The following is a 20,355-nucleotide window of genomic DNA, read 5'->3' on the forward strand; positions in this document are numbered from 1 at the left end:
GTGACTTCACACTAAATGACATGTAGTTCGCTCATACTTCAAGTTATCCGTCTGAAACTTTGCACATACACTGCTGCCATCGTGTGGACAACATCGGAATTACAACCAGAGTGATGGCTGGAACTGGGACCTTTCTCTTGCATTTCAAAGATGGTGATAGAAAAAAAACGTTTTTTTTTCCCTTTGTATTTTCTTCTACCAGATCTATTGTTTTATATTCTCCTACATTCAAATCAGATTTCCACAAACTTCCAAGTGTGTCGTTCCAAATGGTACCAATAACATGCATATCCTTGCTTTAGGGCCTGAGCTACAGGCAGTTAGATTTGGGTATGTAATTTCGGCGAAAATTGAAAAAAAAAGGGGTCTATCCCTAAGATTATGTTGACTACGTCCGTTCTAGCTCTCTCATTGTCTTAATCAAAATTAGGGATGGCCTCTTATCCGCCCGTCGCCCCCTTATACCATTGTTTGTACATCTCAATTGTCAGTAGAAACCCCATTTGTTTAAGCAAGTCAGCAATATCAGCTATGTTTTTTTTAAAGGCGGTAAATGAGGATGAATTAACTGTTTCGCTGCCCGACAAGGCTCTGCTGATACCCAGGTGTAACAGTGGTAAGGATTCACTCCATGTTGCTGAAAAGAAAGCTCTGCTGTTGGGACAGCTTTATGTAGGCCCTAACAGTTTTTGGGCACCGTTTATCACTGTTATTGTACAATTCATGTTTGCCCCACCAAGATTTACATGCAGAAAATCACCACTGTAGCCTAATCATGCCAAAATATCAAAACATCATGAAAAATGTAATTCACTGACAGAAAGATAGCTAATGAAACACTACCCTTCTGAGCAGGCAAATTGACATATACGGTAGCTGGCTAGGCTGGTTAAACTGTAACATTGGCTTGCTTTCAATAAATTGGCTAAATGGTCAACGGAGTTAGCTCTTCAGACTCCAGACCTGACTGCCCTCGACCAGCACAAAAACATCCTGTGGCGGAATGCAATAGCATCGAATAGTCCCTGCGATATGCAACTGTTCAGGGAAGTTTGCATCCTGTAGCTCCAACTCCAAAAAGTTCTGGGACACTGTGAAGTCCATGGAGAACAAGAGCACCTCCTCCCAGCTGCCCACTGCACTGAGGCTAGGTAACACGGTCACCACCGATAAATCCATGATTATCGAAAACTTCAACAAGCATTTCTCAACGGCTGGCCATGCCTTCCGCCTGGTTACTCCAACCTCGGCCAAGAGCTTCGCCCCCCCCGCAGCTACTCGCCCAAGCCTCTCCAGGTTCTCTCCCAAATCCAGATAGCAGATGTTCTGAAAGAGTTGCAAAACCTGGACCCGTACAAATCAGCTGGGCTTGACAATCTGGACCCTCTATTTCTGAAACTATCCGCCGCCATTGTCGCAACCACTATTACCAGCCTATTCAACCTCTCTTTCATATCGCCTGAGATCCCCAAGGATTGGAAAGCTGCCGCAGTCATCCCCCTCTTCAAAGGGGGAGACACCCTGGACCCAAACTGTTACAGACCTAAATCCATCCTGCCCTGCCTATCTAAGGTCTTCGAAAGCCAAGTCAACAAACAGGTCACTGACCATCTCTAATCCCACCGTACCTTCTCCGCTATGCAATCTGGTTTCCGAGCCGGTCACGGGTGCACCTCAGCCACGCTCAAGGTACTAAACGATATCATAACCGCCATTGATAAAAGACAGTACTGTGCAGCCGTCTTCATCGATCTTGCCAAGGCTTTCGACTCTGTCAATCACCATATTCTTATCGGAAAACTCAGTAACCTCGGTTTTTCGGATGACTGCCTTGCCTGGTTCACCAACTACTTTGCAGACAGAGTTCAGTGTGTCAAATCGGAGGGCATGCTGTCCGGTCCTCTGGCAGTCTCTATGGGGGTGCCACAGGGTTCAATCCTCGGGCCGACTCTTTTCTCTGTATATATCAATGATGTTGCTCTTGCTGCGGGCGATTCCCTGATCCACCTCTACGCAGACGACACCATTCTATATACATCCGGCCCGTCCTTGGACACTGTGCTATCTAACCTCCAAACGAGCTTCAATGCCATACAACACTCCTTCCGTGGCCTCCAACTGCTCTTAAACGCTAGTAAAACCAAATGCATGCTTTTCAACCGTTCGCTGCCTGCACCCGCACGCCTGACCAGCATCACCACCCTGGATGGTTCCGACCTTGAATATGTGGACATCTATAAGTACCTAGGTGTCTGGCTAGACTGTAAACTCTCCTTCCAGACTCATATCAAACATCTCCAATCGAAAATCAAATCTAGAGTCGGCTTTCTATTCTGCAACAAAGCCTCCTTCACTCACGCCGCCAAACTTACCCTAGTAAAACTGACTATCCTACTGATCCTCGACTTCGGCGATGTCATCTACAAAATTGCTTCCAACACTCTACTCAGCAAACTGGATGCAGTCTATCACAGTGCCATCCGTTTTGTCACTAAAGCACCTTATACCACCCACCACTGCGACCTGTATGCTCTAGTCGGCTGGCCCTCGCTACATATTCGTCGCCAGACCCACTGGCTCCAGGTCATCTACAAGTCCATGCTAGGTAAAGCTCCGCCTTATCTCAGTTCACTGGTCACGATGGCAACACCCATCCGTAGCACGCGCTCCAGCAGGTGTATCTCACTGATCATCCCTAAAGCCAACACCACATTTGGCCGCCTTTCGTTCCAGTTCTCTGCTGCCTGTGACTGGAACGAATTGCAAAAATCGCTGAAGTTGGAGACTTTTATTTCCCTCCCCAACTTCAAACATCTGCTATCTGAGCAGCTAACCGATCGCTGCAGCTGTACATAGTCTATCGGTAAATAGCCCACCCATTTTTACCTACCTCATCCCCATACTGTTTTTATTTATTTACTTTTCTGCTCTTTTGCACACCAATATCTTTACCTGTACATGACCATCTGATCATTTATCACGCCAGTGTTAATCTGCAAAATTGTAATTATTCGCCTACCTCCTCATGCCTTTTGCACACAATGTATATAGACTCCCCTTTTTTTTCTACTGTGTTATTGACTTGTTAATTGTTTACTCCATGTGTAACTCTGTGTTGTCTGTTCACACTGCTATGCTTTATCTTGGCCAGGTCGCAGTTGCAAATGAGAACTTGTTCTCAACTAGCCTACCTGGTTAAATAAAGGTGAAAAAAAAATGAAATATTGCACGCTGCATATTTCAAGTGCACTCAAAAACACATATGTATTTATATTAAGTACATTGTTCCTCAATAAAGTATTTATGAGCAAAGGAGGAAAAAAAGTAAAGTGCGAGTGTTAGTTCCGGAGGTGGGCGATTATTTAAGACAGATACTCTTTGAAGAGGTAGTTTCAGATGTTTTCAGAACATAGGCAGGGACTGCTGTCCTAGCTTCATAGGGAAGCTGTTTCCACCATTGGCGTGCCAGGACAGAGACGAGCTTGGATTGGGCTGAGCTGAGCGGGAGGGCCAAGAGACCAGAGGTGGCAAAACGGAGTGAGGTGTAGGGTTTGAGCATAGCCTGAAGGTAGGGAGGGGCAGTTCCTCTTGCTGCTCTGAAGGCAAGTACCATAGTCTTGCAGGGGAGGGGTATGTATGGGAGTTCTGATTGGTTCCAAGTTTAGCAGTTTGGCAAATTTGCGTGAGCAGAGTGATGAAATATATTTATTTGAAAATGTGCAAGAATTGAAGATGCGAACACATTTTTTGGTCATAAGAATTTTTTACTGTCATATACAAAAAATCAGCGCCTCCCTCGAAGGGGATCGACCAACTGCGCGTTTTTTCGGCTTCGGCCCACCACTTACGCAACACTGTTAGGATTGTCACAACCTCCATTACCAAAGTTACACCATGTGGTTACAAAAGACTACAACAATATACAGACACTTACCAACCAACCTGGCCACAATGGTACTTTACATTTATAATGGCAAATAGCAATAACAATATGTCGTATCATTACAAAACAGGACACATGATACGCAATATAAAGCTCACAAGTTAATGCAAGTACTTCAGATATCACCACCACAATCTGTTAATCTGCTCGAAAATAAACAAATATAGTACATACATACATGTTGTAAACTAGTGAAGTTCATTCAGGAGTCTTATCGCAATAAAGGCAACTTCTGAATGGAAACAAATCATGGCTGTTTTTGTAGAATAGTCTTCAGCCGTTCATTGACTGTCTGATGTTTGGGATGTTTGGGAGGTCTATTCAAGCAGCTGAAACAAGCTTTGCTAATGAGCTTCATATCAAACATCATTAGTGTATTTTCATTGTTGATAGTGGTACAGTATAGCAGTGTGTTGCCATTGGTAGGGTCATCTAATTTTGCTATTCTAATCATAGTATTCCATGAAGAATTGGTCAAGTAGAATTACTGCTTGGCTGGAACCAGCTCTTGCTGGGTAAGACTGCCCACCCCTGCAATAGTGGATGTGTTTGGTCAGAGAGCAAAAGAATCAACAGGCAAATAAGAATAAGCTCTCTTTTCAAAAGACCCTCATGGATGTTCTAGACTCAGGGAAACAGAAAGAACCCCTCACTGGTTATAGAAACACCACAATGCCCAACAGTTTATACACCACAGTTTATACACCAGATACCACTATCAATCCATATATCTCCAATATAACCAACAATTATTCTAAAGGGATATACAATATTATTCAAACTGTGTTCATTAACCATATTTATAATTTTATTCATCCTTGATAATTAAATCCACAACTTTTTTTGAATACAAATAAATTACAAATATACAAAAAAAAAATTTTAAATAAAAAAGTGGAGCAAAACATAGAAATACATCTTGTTAGAAAAACTTCAGCTCAATATTACCGATGGTCTGTAATGTTATGATGGATACTAGATAGAGGTTGCCCTTTTAGGCACAGATCTAGGATATGGGACAGGTAGCTGATATTGGATCTGTGCCTAAATGGGCAACTTCTACCAAGAACAGGGATGGGCAACTCCAGTCTTCGAGGGCCGGAGTGGTGTCACACCTTTTCCCGATCCCTACCAAACACAGCTGATTAAACAAATGGCATTCTGAACTGAAGATCATGATTAGTTGATTACTGCAGTCAGGCATGTTAGCTGGGGAAAAAAGTGTGGCACCGAGCTGGCTCTCTCGGTTGTCATGGTGACTGTGTGGACCTAGTATTGAGAGGTACACTCGACTTAATGGGCAAGTTCCAAATGGACTAACATAGCAGCCGTTGCCTGTGTGCCTGTGTGTGTGTTGTGTGTGTGTGAGGGAGAGAAAGCAAACATAGCTGCTGTTTCTTAGGGAAATGTTGTTTTAGTTTAATTTCCACAAAATTCAACTCGACATCGATCTGAAGTCAACCTTGTTGTTTGGTTAACAACCCGATCAGCGAGTATGTGAAACAGTTTTGAGAAATACCAACACGCCCCTTTTTTGTTGGTTTTATTTTTGGTGCTTTTTACTCCTTTTCTCCCCAAATTTGTGATATCCAATTGCTAGTTACAGTCTTCTCCCATCGCTGTAACTCCTGTACGGACTCGGCAGAGGCGAAGGTTGAGAGCAATGCATCCTCCGAAACACGAGGATGCACTGCACTGCTTCTTGACACACTGCTCACTTAACCCAGAAGCCAGCCGCACCAATGTGTCGGAGGGAACACCGTACAGCTGGCGACCGAGGTCAGCTTGCATGCACCTAGCTGCCACAAGTAGTCACTAGAGCGCGATGGGACAAGGACATCCCAGCAGGCCAAACACTCCCCTAACCCAGACGACGCTGGGCCAAATGTGTGCTGCCCCATGGGAACCCTTACAAAATAGATAGCAAAGCTCATGTTAGGAACAGCTGCAGTTGCTACAGTCTTCCGAGGTAGCAGGTGTTTAGTTTACATAAGGCTTGGCCAATAAACGTCTTCGACTCTAGTGCTAGTTTTACTCAACATGTTTACAACATGTTCAAGAAGACACAGGTGTTGGATTCAATGATTCCACATAGTATTTATATATATTTTTCTTTCTCAGTGTTATGAGATTTGCACCTCAACATGTAAGACATTTCTCACACACACACACACACACACACACACACACACACACACACACACACACACACACACACACACACACACACACACACACACACACATTCTGAAAGTATTCTGACACCTTGACTTTTTCCACATTTTGTTATGTTAAAGGGTAAGACTTTAAAATTGATTAAATATTTTTTTTTCTCCTCAATTTACACACACACCCCACAATGACAAAGCAAAAACAGATTTATACATTTTTGCTAATGTATAAAAATAAATAATGGAAATATCACATTTACATAAGTATTCAGACCAAAGACTCAATACTTTGTTTAAGAAACTTTGTCAGCAATCTTGAGTCTTCTTGGGTATGATGCTACAAACTTGGCACACCTGTATTTGGGGAGTTTCTCCCATTTTTCTCTGCAGATCCTCTCAAGCTCTGTCAGGTTCGATGCGTCGCTGCACATTTTTTTTGAGGTCTCTCCAGAGATGTTCGATTGGTTTTAAGTCCGGGCTCTGACTGGGCCACTCAAGGACTTTCATTGACTTGTCCGAAAACCACTCCTGCGTTGTCTTAGCTTTGTGCATAGGGTCGTTGTCCTGTTGGAAGGTGAACCTTCGCCCTAGTCTGAGGTACTGAGCGCTCTGGAGCAGGTTTTCATCAATGATCTCTACTTTTCTCCATTTATCTTTCCCTCGATCCCCACAGCATGATGCTGCCATTACCATGTTTCACCGTAGGGATGGTCTCAGGTTTCCTCCAGACGTGACGCTTGGCATTAAGTTCAAAGAGTTCAATCTTGGTTTCATCAGACCAGAGAATCTTGAGAATCAGAATCAGAGTCCTTTAGGGGCCTTTTGGAAAACTTCAAGCGGGCTGTCATGTGCCTTTTTCTGAGGAGTGGCCTCCTTCTGGTCACTCTACCAAAAAGGCCTGATTGGTGGAGTGCTGCAGAGATGGTTGTCTTTCTGGAAGGTTCTCCCATCTCCACAAAGGAAATTTGGCACTCTGTCAGAGTGATAATTCCTTCGACCTCATGGCTTGGTTTTTGCTCTGACATGCACTGTCAACTTTGGGACCTTATATAGACAGGTGTGCCATTCCAAATCATGTGCAATCAGTTGAATTTAGCACAGGTGGGGCCTCCCGGGTGGCGCAGTGGTTAAGGGTGCTATACTGCAGCGACAGCTGTGCCATCAGAGACTCTGGGTTCGTGCCCAGGCTCTGTCTTAACCGGCCGCGACCGGGAGGTGCGTGGGGCGATGCACAATTGGCCTAGCGTCGTCTGGGTTAGGGAGGGCTTGGCAGGTAAGGATGTCCTTGTCTCATCGCGCACCAGCGACTCCTGTGGCGGGCCAGGCGCAGTGCGCGCTAACCAAGGTTGCCAGGTGCACGGTGTTTCCTCCGACACATTGGTGCAGCTGGCTTCCGGGTTGGATGCGCGCTGTGTAAAGAAGCAGTGCGGCTTGGTTGGGTTGTGTATCGGAGGACGCATGACTTTCAACCTTCGTCTCTCCCGAGCCCGTACGGGAGTTGTAGCGATGAGACAAGATAGTAGCTACTAAAACAATTGGAAACCACGAAATTGGGGAGAAAAAGGGGTCAAATTCAACAAAAAAAGATTTTTATCATAGGTGGACTCCAATCAAGTTGTAGAAACATTTAAATTATGATCAATGGAAACAGGATGCACCTGAGCTAAAATAAGGTCTTTCATTTTTTTTAAATACATTTTCGAAAAAATCTAAAAACCTGTTTTTGCTTTGTCATTAAACGGGTACTGTGTGTAGATTGACGAGGGATTCTTTTTTATTTAAATACATTTAAACAAATCAAATATATATTTTATATTTGAGATTCTTCAAAGTAGCCACCCTTTGCCTTGATGACAGCTTTGCACACTCTTGGAATTTTCACAACCAGCTTCATGAGGTAGTCACCTGGAATGCATTTCAATTAACAGATGTGCCTTGTTAAAAAGTTAATTTGTGGAATTTCTTACCTTCTTAATGCGTTTCAGACAATCAGTTGTGTGGTGACAAGGTAGGGGTGGTATACAGAAGATAGCCCTATTTGGTAAAATACCAAGTCAATATTATGGCAAGAACACCTCAAATAAGCAGAGAGAAATGACAGTCCATTATTACTTTAAGACATGAAGGTCAGTCAATGCAGATCATTTCAAGAACCTTTCAAATTTCTTCAAGTGCAGTCGCAAAAACAATCAAGCGCTATGATGAAACTGGCTCTCATGAGGACCACCACAGGAAAGGAAGACCCAGAGTTACCTCTACTGCAGAGAATAAGTTCATTAGAGTTACCAGCCTCAAAAATTGCAGCCCAAATCAATGCTTCAGAGTTCAAGTAACAGACACATCTCAACATCAACTGTTCAGAGGAGACTGTGTGAATCAGGCCTTCATGGTCGAATTGCTGCAAATAAACCACTACTAAAGGACACCAATAAGAAGAAGAGACTTGCTTGGGCCAAGAAACACGAGCAATGAACATTAGAGCGGTGGAAATCTGTCCTTTGGTCTGATGAGTCCAAATTTGAGGTTTTTGGTTCCAACTGCCGTGGCTTTATGAGATGCAGAGTAGGTGAACGGATGATCTCAGCATGTGTAGTTCCCACCGTGAAGCATGGAGGAGGACGTGTGATGGTGTGGGGGTGCTTTGCTGGTGACACTGTCATGATTTATTTGGAATTCAAGGCACACTTAACCAGCATGTCTACCACAGCATTCTGCAGCGATACGCCATCCCATCTGGTGTGCACTTAGTGGGACTATCATTTGTTTTTCAACAGGACAATGACCCAACACACCTCCAGGCTGTGTAAGGGCTATTTAACCAAAAAGGAGAGTGATTGAGAGCTGCATCAGATGACCTGGCCTCCACAATCACCCGACCCTCAACCCAATTGAGATGGTTTGGAATGAGTTGGACCGCAGAGTGAAGGAAAAGCAGCCAACAAGTGCTCAGCATGTCAGAACTCCTTCAAGACTGTTGGAAAAGCATTCCTCATGAAGCTGGTTGAGAGAATGCCAAGAGTGTGCAAAGCTGTTATCTAGGCAAAGGGTGGATACTTTAAAGAATCTAAAATCTAAAATATATTTAGATTTGTTTAACTTTTTTTTTTACTACATGATTCCATACGTATTATATCATAGTTTTGATGTCTTCACTATTATTCTACAATGTAGAAAATAGTAAAAAAAAAAAAAAAAACTTGAATGAGTAGGTGTGTCCAAACTTTTGACTATATATATATACACACACACACACACGACCATTTGGGTGAGAACCCAAACTTTCTAAGGTACAGTAGAGCACATTATCCTGCACACTCACACAGTACACATATATACACACACATTATTTCATAGATGTGTCACTTCTTTTGGCTATCATTCAATGGACCTTGTGTGTGTGAATTGTAAACGCCTGTACCTCAAAACAGAAGAGATGAGGAAGTGTATTTGGTCAGATCTCTTGGGTAGAGTACAGGCATAAGGTACAAGGTCTGTTGGCCACAAAGTGTGTATTTATATGTGTGTGTGTTTGTATGTGACTGACATCCTCGCGCTCCCGGCTTCGCTACAGGATGTCTTATGTATTTCCCTGTGTGTGTACATATGTACGTGTGTTCATACATCCTGCTCACCCTCTCGAATACTCAAGGACATCTTATCCATCTCTGCCATTATACAATCTCTGCCATTATCTCTTCTCCCTCCCTCCCTTCCTTCCTACGTCTCCTTCTTTCCCTCTCCTTGCCCTCTACTCTCTTTACAATCTGTGGGCGTGGGTGTACTACTCTTGAGGAAGTCAGACCTCAGCAGGCGGTAGAAGAGCACTATATTCATGGCGGTCATAATGGCTAGCCCTACACTCCCCGCTGTGTAGCTGAACAGGGGGATGTTGTCCCGGTTCAGGACCAGCCAGCGGGTCATCCAGGCCAGGGTGTTGATCCGGAACACCACATAAGTACCTGGAATAATATGTTGTTCGTTATTATCAGCACTAAGAACAGAGATCCTATTAAATGACACAGAACAGAGATTATATTAAATGACACAGAACAGAGATCCTATTAAATGACACATGTATTTCTATATGTAATTCTATGGGGCTAACATTTGTATAATCTACTTACTACAGTGCTTTATGACAGTTGAAAGGTCATGTAACCAAACCACTTAATGGCAACACCTCATGATGTGAAGTTATAGATAATAAATGTCTAGCGCAAGCTAGCTGTTCATAAAAAATATCCTTTCATCATTGAAACCTTATGAACGTGACAGTACCTAGGTTGACCATGCTGTTGATGCGGTAGAGGTTGCCCTCTGCTAGGTTGGCCATGCGTAAGATCTGCCGCAGGTGGAGGAACACAGAGTTGATCTCAACCAGGAGGGCCACCACAGCAAAGCCCACGTAGCGACCGGTCAGGACGGTGATGCCGAAACAGCTGATCACCTAGGAGGAAGAGAGAGCGAGAGAGAGGGAGAATGAGAAAAACTTAGACACCGAGTGGCAGTGATTTAGTCAAATTCCTAGCTTTCGAGTCCAGGTCTGAGTCAACTCACATGTCCTAACATAACACACAAACAACCTACTCATCTACCCAGAAGTCACATGGTTAACCATCATCTCATGAGGTAGTGGTGGGATGACTGGGATCTCATGACTTAGGTCATGTCCACCATATTAGCCACGGTGCAAAACGCACCACATCCTGTGACCACCTGACTCAAAGCACTACAGACTTTTTTTGTATTTATGATAAACATTGTATTATTTCCAGGAAAATGTCATGCAGTTAGATTATCATAACAAGCATTTGTTTGTTTTTCCTTTATTTGCTTGTCAGATACATGCCTTTGAATGTCAAACACTGACTACTCTTTATTTAATTACATTGAGGGAGGTCATCATGCTTATGAAACATCTGCAAGGTCATGGTTATGAAATGAAAGTCTGAGGCTACAGCATATCAGACAGTCTTTGGTAATAGGGTGATGTAGTAGCGTACTAGAACCAATAGGTGGCACCCAATGCCAGTCTACAATAGAGCCACTATAGAATGTGTACATACTGCTCTGATATACAATAACTTATTTTATTAGACTGCAGCAGCCTTTACAACGTCTGTATTGTGTTGTGTGTCAGAGTTAGATCAGTAAATCTCACATCCATCTTAGTTACTGTAGCAGCTGGAGAGATTTTATGTTTTCCCCAAAATATCCCATTGAGAACAGCAATGCCCGAGCAGTCCAATGACCCTGACCACACTGTTACTAACCCGAACCTTTCTCAAAACTCCTGTCTCAATTCAAACCACTGAATTACTCAGTCTGTCTCCCAAATGGCACCCTATTCCCAATATAGTGCACTGTGTGTGTGCACAAAAGTAGCAAACAACATAGGGAATAGGGTGCCATTTGAAACGCAGCTTTAATTCTGGGAGGCTGTAGACCATGTTACATAGCAGTTACTGGCATACCAATTTAGCGATGTAAAGCACAAAGTATCTTGTTAGGACACTAAAAAATCCTCAATGGCTCAGTTGTGCGACTGAGCTTAACAATTAGGCAGGACCCAATGGAAGGGCTTTCAGTGTGTGTATGTGTGTGCGTGGCCCCAGGGGTGAGGCTGGAGTCAACAGACGAGGTGCCGTCCCTAAACTGACAAAATGGTCATGGGATAAACAGCAGCACACACACTGAGGTCTAGTCTAAAGGTCAGCACACACACTGGCTAGTGGCAACCCCCTAAAGAGGAATAAAAAGACAGAAAGAGACGCTTACATGTAGAAACTCAGGGCCAAGCATGTCTGAATAATAACACCTATTTAGCCAGACTACCAGCAGGCCAGCACTGACGTGAGACACAGCATTATGTCCTATCTCCTGCTGCAGGCTGTGTGTATGTGTGTGTATATATAGAGGCCCTAATCCCATGCTGCTCTTAGCCAATAAGGTGTGTGTGACTCTTTCCCCAGGGAGAGAGAAGTCCCAGGTAAACACCCCGGTCTCTCATACATACACAATCACACTAAACTTCAACCGGTCTTATCATTCTTCCAGGTCACACATCTCGTCCGGGACACTCAAAACAGGAACTATGGAGATCAAATAAAAACGGTATAAAATGCTCTGATAAGAGACCTCATGGCCAGGATTCTGTTTACATGATTATCTATCACCTTCTAGCTCTCTCTGTGACGTCTTGTATGAGTGCTGTATGGTCTCTCAACATTGATCCTTGGCACTCACTGTGTAGGCTGGTTCTCACTTCAGCTGAACATCAAGACAGACACGTACTAACTGTATGTATTAAGAATAACTGCTTGGTCAATTAGAACAAACATTTTTGAATCACCTATTTTAGAAATACTGTTTGATATTCAGACTCCATTTTGGTTAGTTATCTGTGATACTTCAAATAGTAGAATTTGACCATGGATTATTGGTTGAAATAAAAAGCCTGCATACATAATGATTCCCGATGACCCTGGGACAATAGACTTAGCAGACTCGTTGGAGATCCTACTATGTGTGTTTATGTCTGCTTGTATGGCCATGGCTTCCTCTATGATGTTTGAGGAGCGTCATTAGTGAGAGGTATCTTCAGTAGAGACACTGATTGTAGTTTCCTCCCTGTCCTTGTGAAGGGAGGGGGTAATCAGAGCCATCTATATAATGACTGATTGTAATCATTGATAGAAGTGGGTGAGGAGGCACTCACTTAATAACCCCTTACACAAGCTTTACACTACAAAACCTTGATTCCCTACTATGATCCAGCGAAGCAGTCAGGCCATAATCAGGAAATGATAGCCTCAAATCGCCACTGAGAGAGACAGGGGGACATCACTTGGCCCAAGCTAAGGCACGTGGCTCTTTTTGTGGGGTATGATTAGGACCAGACACCATAGCCTAGGTCCTGGCTGGGTCCTGTCAGTTAAACAAATTAAATCAAACCATGAAAGGGGATGAACCCCAAAACCTTGCCCGACAGTGAGCCCCCCTGGCTGGGGTTAAAGCTACTGTAATCCTCTCTCCCCTGTATCAGACAGACAGATAAGACAGCCCTGGACCATTAGAATGATTCAGCATTAGCAAGCTATCCCCTGCTAAGCCAGGGTCAGGCTTGGCAGCGAGCTGCTGGTAGCCTATTAACAGTGCCACAGACAGAGACACATAGTGGATATACACAGGGCCAAGGGGATGAGACTGCTGGCAGGGGACCCAGTCTGTGACAGCATGGATGGGAAAGTGGGCACGGTGAGGTTAGCCTTGCTCTTACACTATGTGCTGCTGTGTCATGTTCAGTAAGGTACAACATAGCAAAACGTTTTGAAATGGAAAGCAAGAATCAGCAGTAGAACCCTAGTTTCAAAGCATTTTCTCTCGTTTTGTGTATATTGAACTGGTTGGGGGTAAAGGAGAAAGGGTGAAAACAGCTTGTGTTTGCATATGTTTCCTTAACCACAGTGAAGAATGGCAGGTAAGGGAAAGATAGATCAAAGATGGCCGATAGACCCAAGGTGGCACACAGCACTGGCAGAGCGACAATGGCGGAGGATAAAAACAAAAAGTGGCCTAGATACTCAATTTCTAGGAATAACAGATAATTGACTTGGGTGTTGATAAGCATTTAGATGCAACTTCATCCTACTAAGATTTGTAGAGTCATGGCCAAGGCAGCAGAAAAAACTAAAATGTCAGTCAGGTGGGAATGGAACGGAGTCAGTCCATCTGTAGAGCATTGACCTCTCTCTGAGCCCCGAGAGGTTAACGCACCTCAAACCAAACCTGTTTCCCTGGTTACAGATGATGACATGAAAAAGGCCTCCAGAGTGAATATTGGTAGCCTGAGCAGCCTGTTCTGCAGGTGATGAAATGAAGACAGTACACACACACACACACCACCTAGAAGGCGGAGACAGAACAGGGATCGTGAGACTGATAAACAGCTTCTATCGCCAAGCCATCAGACTGTTAATCAGTCATCACTAGCCGGCCTCCGCCCAGTACCCTGCCCTGAACTTTAGACACTGTTACTAGCCGGCTATGACCCGGTTACTCAACCCTGCACCTTAGAGACTGCTGGCCTATGTACAGTTGAAGTCGGAAGTTTACATACACTTAGGTTGGAGTCATTAAAACTTGTTTTTCAACCACTCCACAAATTTCTTGTTAACAAACTATAGTTTTGGCAAGTCAGTTAGGACATCTACTTTGTGCATGCCACAAGTCATTTTTCCAATAATTGTTTTCAGACAGATTATTTCACTTATAATTAACTGTATCACAATTCCAGTGGGTCAGAAGTTTACATACATGAGGTTCACTGTGCCTTTAAACAGCTTGGAAAATTCCAGAAAATGATGTCATGACTTTAGAAGCTTCTGATAGGCTAATTGACATAATTTGAGTCAATTGGAGATGTACCTGTGGTTGTATTTCAAGGCCTACCTTCAAACTCAGTGCCTATTTGCTTGACACCATGGGAAAATCAAAAGAAATCAGCCAGGACCTCAGACAAAAAAGGTAGACTTCCACAAGTCTGGTTCATCCTTGGGAGCAATTTCCAAATGACTGAAGGTACCACGTTCATCTGTACAAACAATAGTACGCAAGTATAAACACCATGGGACCACGCAGCAGCCATACCGCTCAGGAAGGAGACGCGTTCTGTCTCCTGGAGATGAACGTACTTTGGTGCGAAAAGTGCAAATCAATCCCAGAACAACAGCAAAGGACCTGATGAAGATGCTAGAGGAAAGAGGTACGAAAGTATCTATATCCACAGTAAAACTAGTCCGATATCGATATAATCTGAAAGGCCGCTCGGCAAGGAAGAAGCCACTGCTCCAAAATCGCCATAAAAAGCCAGACTACGGTTTGCAACTGTAGTAACCAAAAAAGTGTTAAATCAAATATATATTTTATATTTGAGATTCTTCAAAGTAGCTGATGACAGCTTTGCACCCTCCTCTTTTTCTATTGTGTTATTGACTGTATGTTTGTTTATTCCATGTGTAACTCTTGTGTTGTTGTTTGTGTCGCACTGGTTTGCCTTATCTTGGCCAGGTCGCAGGTGTAATTGAGAACTTGTTCTCAACTGGCCTACCTGGTTAAATAAAGGTGAAATAAATAAAATAAAGAATATATACAGTGTGTGCAAACGTCATAAGGAGGTAAGGCAATAAACAGGCTATAGTAACAAAATAATTACAATTTAGCAAGTTAACACTGGAGTGATAGATGTGCAGATGATGATGTGCAAGTAGAAATACTGGTGTGCAAAAAAAGTAAATAAAAACAATATGGGGATGAGGTAGGTAGTTGGATGGGCTATTTACAGATGGGCTGTGTACAGCTGCAGCAATCGGTATAAAGTTAGTGAGGCAGATATGTCTCCATACTTATTTTCCACCATAATTTGCAAATAAATTCATAAAAAATCCTACAATGCGATTTTCTGCATTTTTTTTCTCATTTTGTCTGTCATAGTTGAAGTGTACCTATGATGAAAATTACAGGCCTCTCTCATCTTTTTAAGTGGGAGAACTTGCACAATTGGTGGCTGACTAAATACTTTTTTGCCCCACTGTATATGGGGCTTTGGTGACAAAACGGATGGCACTGTGATAAGACTCCATCCAGTTTGCTGAGTAGAGTGTTGGAGGCTATTTTGTAAATGACATTGTCGAGGATCGGTAGGATGGTCAGTTTTACGAGGGTATGTTTGCCAGCATGAGTGAAGAATCCTTTGTTGCGAAATAGCAAGCCAATTCCAGATTTAATTTTGGATCGTAGATTTATAATATGAGTCTGGAAGGAGACTTTACAGTCTAGCCAGACACCTAGGTATTTGTAGTTATCCACATATTCTAAGTCAGAACCGTCCAGAGTAGTGATGCTAGTCGGGCGGGTGGGTGCAGGCAGCGATCGGTTGAAAAGCATGCATTTAGTTTTACTAGTGTTTAAGAGCAGTTGGAGGCCACAGAAGGAGTGTTGTATGGCATTGAAGCTCGTTTGGAGGTTTGTTAACACAGTATCCAAAGAAGGGCCAGATGTATACAGAATGGTGTCTTCTGCGTAGAGGTGGATCAAGGAATCACCCGCAGCAAGAGTGACATCGTTGACATATACAGAGAAAAGAGTCGGACCAAAAATTGAACACTGTGGTACCCCCAAAGAGACTGCCAGAGGCCCGGACCCTTGAATGAGTAGGTGTCCAAACTTTTGACTGGTGTTGGGGTGTGTATATATGACAAATACCCCTCCACGCCAAATGTTGTGTGTCTCATCTCAGTGCAGGGTCAAAGGTGAAGGTAAACAGCATTTGTGATGGCCAGTCCTCAATGCAGCGTAGTATGTGTAACGTAAACATGGGGCCAGGGACAAGGCACATTCCTCACAGGGCCTAAATATAACAGGAAGGCATAAACACCACTCAGACCCATGCCAAACACAAGATGGAGTGTTAGGTGTTTGATGCTTTTGTGTACAAAGCTAATGATAAGTCTACTGATTAGAGTGTGGGTTGCCTAGTATAGTGGCCTCTAACTGTGAAGAACATAGCAACAGCAGGAGTTCTGTGTCATCTCGACTAGTCATGATTCTAAGAATCAAAATGGTAACAGGCTTTTACTGTAAAGTTGGGTTGCACAACCAGTCTGGTAGGCACACACACATAGCCCCATAACCACCACTGCATTCAACACACATTACAACACTCAACAGCCCCCACCAAAAAAACAGGCCTGTTCTCCCTATCGGCTGGTCCCAGGGTGCAGTTTACTGACTAATAACACCACGCTCCATAGCGACCATCACACTCAAACAGAGTTACTCTGATAGCAACGGGTCAATACTGGACTGGAGTAGACAGATGGAGGTTTTCCATTTTTTCCAGTGGGGGATATTGGAAGGGAAAGGAAAATGGGCTAGGAAAGTCTATGGTAAGGAAGTAAATGGGAAAGCCTATGGAAACCACTCTGTCTTGTGTAAAGCAGGGCCAGGGTGTGGTTCAGGAGAGGAGGTTTTATGTACAGTATGTAAGTGTAGGGTGGTCTACACATAAAAAATATGTGTATGAACCATCATGTTCACACAAACCCCCCACCCCCACACACTTGCATGAACACAAACACACATCCACGTTACAGAAAACAACCCACATCCGCAGTAGTAGATACTGTGATGACCCTTCTAGGGCTGATCAGGGTTAATGCCACGGTCAACGAATGACCATAGATTAAAAAATAAAAAACATTGTGTATGCTGTGCATCCATGGTTAGTAATGGTAAACTACAAAAAAAGTTGTTTTCATCATGAAATGTGTTTCGAAAGGTCGCTGTGACATTCATACTCATCACTAGTCCTCACTAGTGGTCGCCAGATGATAGGTGTGGAAGTGTTAATTGGTTTTGGTGACTCACCTCACCTAACTTTCTCCTAGATGTTGATTAGTATAGAAGCTACTTCAAAAACATTGTATCTACACTACTCAGTGACCACTTGGCTGTATATGTACACTACAGACTACTGTCAGTGTAACAATACATTTATCCTATGAATACTTATGCTTTACGTTTTGAGCAAATTCAAATGTTTCCATAACTACCCAGCATACATTTAAATTGTGTGTTTTCCGAACAACTGTAACTGAGCTAAATATAGGAATTTCCCTATACACATGTTGGAATCTGGGATTGTCTTTTGAGTACATCCTCTCCTCCCAAGACTACACACACTCCATAGTTGCTGGAAAACCGTAGACATAAATGCTTTGGAATTCACAGCTATCCTTCTGGCTGGCAGCCAAGTCTCTCTCTCTCTCTCCCGCTCCCTCTAAATAAAATACAATTTCATTGGTCACATATACATGTTTAGCAGATGTTGTTGTGGGTGTAGCAAAATGCTTGTGTTTCTAGCCCCGACTGTGTAGTAATATCTAACAAGAAATATCTAACCATTTCACAACATATACCCAATACACAAATCTAAGTGAAGGAATGGAATTAAGAATATATAAATATATGGACGAGCAATGTCAGAGCGGCATAGACTAAGATACAGTAGAACAGTATAGAATTCAGTATATACATATGAGATGAGTAATGCAAGCTATGTAACATTTTTAAATTGACTAGTGTTCCATTTATTAAAGTGGCCAGTGATTTCAAGTCTATGTATATAGGCAGCAGCCTCTATGTGCTAGTGATGGCTATTTAACAGTCTGATGGCCTTGAGACTGAAAAACAGCTTCTCTCTCGGTCCCAGCTTTGATGCACCTGTACTGACCTCGCCTTCTGGATGATAGTGAACAGGCACTGGCTCGGGTGGTTGTTGTCCTTGATGATCTTTTTGGCCTTCCTATGACATCGGGTGCTGTAGGTGCCCTGGAGGGCAGGTAGTTTGTCCCCGATGATGCGTGGGCAGACCGCACCACCCTCTGGAGTGCCCTGCTTCCTCCTATAGCGTCACCTTGACTACAGTATGAAGTCAGTAAAGGCCAACTCCCTCATTCTGTTCTCCCTGGGCCTGGCTCTCCAGTTTCTGAATGTAGCGGATTCCTTGAAGAACCACATTCCTGGTTGCCATGCCAACATCTCACAACAGTCACTGTTTAAGCACATCTGGATTTCCTTCCCAACCTCTTAGCAACAGAATAATGTTTATGACAATGTGGGTTCTTCTGACAATGTGGACACTTCATAACAATGTAGAGACATTATGACTTCGCAGAGATTCTTATTGTCAGGCCCTAGGCACAATAATTATGTTTCTGTCCAATACCAGTGTACAACAAAATGTTAAAAAGTTTACTGTTGAGGTATTTATTTATTTGTATTTTATTTAACTAGGCAAGTAATTCAAGAACAAATTCTTATTTTCAATGACAGCCTAGGAACAGTGGGTTAACTGCCTTGTTCAGGGGCAGAACGACAGATTTTTACCTCGTCAGCTTGGGGATTTGATCTTGCAACCTTTCGGTTACCAGTCCAAAGCTCTAACCTGCCAATAAGATTTACTAGCACTTTTGAGAATGGTTTCTAGTTAAGAGGCTGGTTCAATCTATGTGTGGATATTGGATGAGAGGGGCCTTAGACTGGTATCATTGGATGAGTAGTTTACTATATGGAACGACACTGAGGAATGGAAACAATAAACGTTTTACAAAAGAAGGGAACACTGGACCTAGATGAAAACATGCACATGCATATAACTAACTACAGATCCCCATCGGTCTGTTGCAATGAGAAGGGGCAGAGGCTGTCTTGAGTGAGTGGATTTGGGGTGGGATGGAGTGCTGTTTTGACTGTTTAGGTGTATGGGATATGGGGGCGGAGATCTGGGTTGAGCGTGTGTGAGAGGGGGTTCATGTGGAGACCAGATTTCTTCTGTCTGGAAACACATGCTGAGGAGAGAGGCAGAGGGGTTTCCCTCCTCCAAAGAGATGTGGCCGCAAAACACACCACAACTCTCCCGTCAAGAATCTATAGACACATTCTCTGCCTCACCCCACTTTCCCTTTCCTCTCATTCACACTCAATCTCTCACTCAATCACATTATTCTGGTGTTCTCACTTTGGTAATTGTAAGTTCTAATAACATCTATGCAGTGATAGGGCTAAAACACATGAGGTTATAGCTCATAGCTCTAGGTTTAGGCGATATGTTGAAAGAACTGAAACTTGCGCAAAAATAAATAGCAAGCGATACTCCTTCTGCCTCCTCAACCCACAGAGTAGAACCCTGGCCAAAAGAGGAATGTTTGTGGAGCACATGAAGATCTCTGGAATATTTATTTGGCAAATACATTCAGCAGTCTGCTATACAAATGAAATTGCTCCTGCTGACATTGCTTCTTGGAGTTCAGGGACATTTTAGTGGTTTGTGAAAAGCAAACCACAATTTCACAAACCACATATTACAGAAAATTATGTTCATGAATTTACTTCCAAAGCAAATTCGAAATTATAACTCAACATGCTTTTTTTTGTTGCTTTTAGAGTACATTTAAGAGAGAGTAGGGATGAGAATGTTCAATAACTTTGGAATGAAGAAGCAGAACGCATGGCATGTACTACAGCTTTGGCGGCTGCTGTACTAAGGCTATATTATGTGGTGAGTCAGTGGAATCTGACAGAATGAGGGGACATGGACAAAGACTGGTCTGCAGGAGCGGGAATATCAGGGTCTTTTGAGAAGAAGCCGGGGGGAGAGAAAGCGAGAGGACAGGAGATGAA

At 43.2% G+C, this 20,355-nt stretch overlaps 1 protein-coding gene across 1 annotated transcript in view; it reads right to left on the bottom strand.

Annotated features, from left to right (window-relative positions):
• Positions 1–4,729: 4,729 nt before the first annotated feature.
• Positions 4,730–20,355, bottom strand: part of LOC115136807 (TLC domain-containing protein 2-like) — a 33,817-nt gene continuing 18,191 nt past the window's right edge. The window contains exons 4-5 of the mRNA XM_029672620.2: positions 10,393–10,561; positions 4,730–10,073 (exon numbers count right to left, since the gene is read on the bottom strand). Of these exons, the coding sequence (XP_029528480.1) occupies positions 9,832–10,073; positions 10,393–10,561 (411 nt within the window). The 3' untranslated portion in view covers positions 4,730–9,831. The remainder of the gene's footprint in view (positions 10,074–10,392; positions 10,562–20,355) is intronic.

The sequence above is a fragment of the Oncorhynchus nerka genome, linkage group LG11 (genome assembly GCF_034236695.1).
Source record: "Oncorhynchus nerka isolate Pitt River linkage group LG11, Oner_Uvic_2.0, whole genome shotgun sequence".
Lineage (NCBI taxonomy): Eukaryota > Metazoa > Chordata > Actinopteri > Salmoniformes > Salmonidae > Oncorhynchus > Oncorhynchus nerka.